General features: G+C 38.9%; 1 protein-coding gene across 1 annotated transcript in view; it reads left to right on the forward strand.

Moving 5' to 3' along the window:
• ART3 (ADP-ribosyltransferase 3 (inactive)) overlaps positions 1–4,860 on the forward strand; it is an 84,615-nt gene that overhangs the window by 70,859 nt on the left and 8,896 nt on the right. The window contains exon 9 of the mRNA XM_060187889.1: positions 4,353–4,454. Coding sequence (XP_060043872.1) covers positions 4,353–4,435 — 83 coding nt within the window. The 3' untranslated portion in view covers positions 4,436–4,454. The remainder of the gene's footprint in view (positions 1–4,352; positions 4,455–4,860) is intronic.

Here is a 4,860-nt window from a genome sequence, read left to right on the forward strand (position 1 = left end):
ATGAGGCAGGGATTCAAGGGGTGAGGGTGGGGGACTCCAAGATACATGGTGGGGTTATCTGCCCAGGAAAGTCAAGTTGGCATCATGGTAGCATCTGGAACCTGGTGGCTAAAAAAGAGTTAAGATATAAAGCAGAACAAATTGTTGACTAATCATGAACCTAAAGGCAAGAATATTGCAGATGAAGATTTGGGGTCTCCGCTTTGGAAAAAGCTAATAGGTCTGTTTTAGGTGTATTCCAGAGGGCCCATGACTACTACTTTTTGCCTTCACCTGACAACCAATATGCAGGTAGACCCAGGTTATTGTGTGTGGAGATGGTGTCATGGTTGGAAAAAGGACTAGAAAGCTGGATCAGGAAAGAGAGTAGCTCCCAAATATGGAGAAAATATATAAATATTGTTAAACCCCACTGGTGTGATCTGGAGCCCACATTCAGCACAGGAGCCTGTGTAAACTCTGCATCCCTGTAGGTCTGAGCTCACATTCTGTGGTCATGGCTACGAACACTCCAGGCTGCACTAATTTCGGGACCCATCTTCCTCAGGTAGTAGGTAGAGTATGTTGTCCAACCTCCCTTTGGAGAATGGAACATTCCCTACCATTATTGATCCATATTGAAGGCAAGGTCCTATAGGAGCCCACAAAGGGGTCCATTATGTTGTTCCTGATGGAGATGACCAGTGACAGCGGAAAGAGGGATGTGTTAAGAGGTCTAGGTCCATCATGTCTGTTTGGGAAGCCCAGGGGTCCCTGACGAGGGCCCCAGGTGATGGGGTGGCTTGATAGTGACTAAAGAGTCATCATTAAAGTATGCAAGTCTCTTGCCCTTATTTAGCTTTTGTAGTCCTTATCCTTGTCTGATACGGTTAGCTTTAGAGTGATTGGGGGACGTGTAATAGAAGGCAGGTGAGGAGGGCACCTAGGCACAAACTGTTTCATTAGGTACTTTAAGGTGTGTTTTTAGTTCTTTCTATTTTCTTGCTTCATTTATTGATTCACTGCAAATTATTGTGCACTTTTGCTTTAAGGTGTGTATTTTCCCCTAACTTATGACCTGTCTCATGGGACCTGATCTATATTTAGGTTTTGAGGTTAAGAAGTGCACCACTTGAAATGGAGTTAAGGAGTCCTGAACTAGGAAAGGTGTCACCAGAGTAATGAAGCTGAAGAGTTGACATTCCATGCCTGACATCTCTGGACAGTCGGAAGTGAAGCAAGCTGAGGTGGTACTGGTTGCACTGATTAGGTTGGGATCAGCAGATAACAGTATCATTTGGTATGGATTGAGAGAAGCAAGCAGGAAAATAAGCCCCACCCTAGAGGTTCCAGGATTGGGGGAAATATGGGCTTTATAGAGGAAGTGGGAGGTTCCTGCTGTCTTAGGGTTTGAAAAGGCAATAGATAGTTATTGCTATAACCAAACTATTTGGCAATTGGGTTAACTTTGAAAACCCCATTGTTAGTATTTGCTGTATCATACAAGACCTCACCATAATTTATGCTGTTTTATATATATATCTGTATCTTATCAAGTAACGCCACCAGTTGCTGCTGTTCTCCCTGGTCTAAGCTTTTTGGAGACAATATTTCAAAGAACAAATCATTATTAGAAATGTATTAACAATTTGAGCCCACTGTTAAAATTCAACCTGATTACCAGTTTGAAGTCTTAAGTGCTTAGATTGAAGGAACCATATACTCAGCCTATGGTCTATGCATCAAAAAGTTTGAGACATTCAATCCATTCTTCCCCTCTCATATTAATTAAATAATTATTTGTGAGACTGTAAGTTAATAGTAGTGTATATTAACCATGTCCACCATCCAAGGTCTGTGTCGCTGAATCTGCCCCCGCCCCGTCCACCCCGCCCAAGTGAAGCTAAACATCTACCCTCACCCTCCACCCCAAGATTTTTACTTTGGTGCAATACTTTAAATTCAGTCAGATTCTGTTTTGAATTTCCCTTTCTGTTTTTCTTTCTCAATTCTGTCTACGAGTGGGATCATTTCATACTCATCTTTGTCTAACTTAGCTCACTTTAACATAATTCCTTCTAGCTCCATTCAAGATGGGTCAGAGAAGATGGGCTCATTGTTCTTAAAAGCTGTGTAGTGTAAATAAATATACCAAAGCTTTCTCAACCATGCATCTGTTGGGCACCTGGGTTGTTGCTTCCAGGTTTTAGTTATTACGAATTGTGCTGCTATGAACATAGGTGTACACATCTTTTTGGTTGGATTTTATGGAGTCCTTAGGATATATCCCTAGGAGAGATTACTGGGTCAGATGGAGGTCTATTTCTAGCTTTGTGGGAGTTCTCCAGACTACTCTCCACAGGGGTTGGACCAATTTTACAATCCCACCAGTAGTGCAAGAGGGTTCCTTTGTCCCCACAACCTCTCCAGCATTTGTTGCTGCTGTCATTTTTGATGTATGACATTCTCACAGGGGTGAGGTGGTATCTCAATGTTGTCTTTATTTGCATTTCCCTGGAGCAATTTTTCATGTTAGCCTTTTGGATCTCTTCTGTAGTAAATATTCTGTTCATATCCTCTGTCCATTTTTGGATGGGATCATTTGCTTTTTTGTTGCTAAGTTTGGTGAGCTCTTTGTATATTTTGACTATTAGTCTCTTGTCTGATGTATGTTATGTGAAGATCTCCCATTCTGTGAGGGGCCTCTTTGTTTTTGGGTGGTGGTTTCTTTTGCTGTGCATCTCTTCAATTTGATGTAGTCCATTGATTTGTTTTTGTTTTAGTCTCCATTGCAATTGGATTTGTATTATCAAAGATGTCCTTGAGGTTTAGGTGGGAAAGTGTTCCACCAATGTTTTTCTCTAAGTATTTGATAGTCTAACATCCAGGAGTTGACTTTTGCTTCTGGTGAGATAAAGTGGTTCAGTCCCATTCTTCTGCATATTTCAACCTAGTTTTCCCAGCACCATTTATTGAAGAGATCCTCCTCCTCCATTTAATAATTTGGGCTCCTTTATCAAAAATTAGATGTCCATAGGTGTGGGGGTTTAGTTCTGGGCTTTCAATTTTCTTCCACTGATCTGTGTTACTTATTTTTGTTTCAGTGCCAGGCTGTTTTAACTATGGTGGCCTTATAGTATAATTTGAGATCTGGAAGTGTGATATCTCCATTTTTGTTTCTTTTCCTCAAGACTGTTTTGATGATTTTTGTTTTCTGGTTCTAGATAATTCTAATTCTTGTTCTTTCTTAAATTTGGTGGGACTTTGATGGGTATCACATTGAATTTGTGTATTGCTCTGGGTAGAATATTCATTTTGATGATACTCTTCCAATCCATGAGCATGGGATATCTTTCCCTTTCTTTGTATCATTTTCTATTTCTTTGAATAGTGACTCACAGTTTTCAGTATACAAGTCTTTCACTTCTTTGGTCAGGTTTATTCCTCGATATTTTATTGATTTTGCTGCGACAGTGAATGGGAATGATTTTTGGATAGTCTTCAAAAAGGTTTTAAAATTACTTTCAAAGATATAGTAAACTGTCTAAAACAGTTTTAGGGGGTCATTGTGCTTTCATTTCACCAATTTTCTCACTTCCTGTACATAATTTTGAGTGGACTACACACAAGAACTGGTTAACCAGTTGACAACTGAACATCACCTCTGGTAAATTGTGCTAGAAAACACAATTTAGTTCTGAAGTAAAACTGGGTCTTTTTTTTTTTAATCTTACCCACCCATATCTAGAACTTAGTTATCACTTGCTTAGAATATACCTACAGTATCCACATTTAGTTATTGAAAGTTACATGAACTAGGACAACAGGCTTGTATTATGTAGTCACATTCAGAACAGAAGTATAGGAAACTGACAAGACCTATCTTTAAGAAAGCAGGCTCTGGACCCTAATCTAAGAATATTTCTCTCCTGGGATTAGGGACCTTAACAATATTAGAACATGTAAAATTAAAGACTATGAAGTGAGCATAGTAAGCATGGATGATTTCTACTAGAGAATGTGGGGCAGTAACAGTTCTCATCAATTAGGTCAATTTCTCCTTCTGTAAGGGGGGGGCAGATATGGTGTGCTAAAGGATAGAAATTCTTTTTTCCATATTTGGTTACACAGATGAGAAGAATGGAATTGCCTATTTCTAGGTCAACAAGAAAACAGAGATAAGAATTTTCTCTCCCAACACTGTTGAAATTGTACCAGTGGGTAAGACAGTATGATAAGAAGGATAGTAATGAGTAATATAATAAACCTATGTGCCATACACTCGGAAAAAGTAGCTGCAGGCCTCTATCAACTAACTTGGAAAGAAACTGAACTAGTGTTTAAATTCTAATACCTACACAACTATTTCCTAGTTGACAACTGGAGAGAAGTTCCTTCACTGGGATCTTCTAAGAGGATAGCATCTGGACATATGGTATATCACACTCTTCTCTAGATCCAGAGTAACTACAATGGTGAGCTTTATGGGGTATTTTCTTATAGCACCTCTAATACTCCAAAGCACTGCATAGAAATGCAAAGCAAAGTAGTACAAGAGGGGCCAACATGATGCAACTTAGATGTCGTGTGTACTCAGGAAATGGTTTAAAATTATCTGTTTGTTAAAGAATCACTATATTTAATTCGAAGTTTCTAGTATTGTCAGGTATGGATGGTTTACTAGAGACTTCTTTATCTTAGATAATAGTTGTGAAGTAAATATCAATTGTTACACTCTAATCAAAATATATCAACACTGATATTCTCTCTGGAAGGAAACTGAGACTTAAAACAAGGAAAATTTGAATTGTTATTATAATTTAGTACTTGCGTGGACATGAACAATTAGTCTCCCAAAGTCAAATAAGGTACCAGACAAGA

This window comes from Erinaceus europaeus, chromosome 3 (genome assembly GCF_950295315.1).
Source record: "Erinaceus europaeus chromosome 3, mEriEur2.1, whole genome shotgun sequence".
In the NCBI taxonomy this organism is placed as follows: Eukaryota; Metazoa; Chordata; class Mammalia; order Eulipotyphla; family Erinaceidae; genus Erinaceus; species Erinaceus europaeus.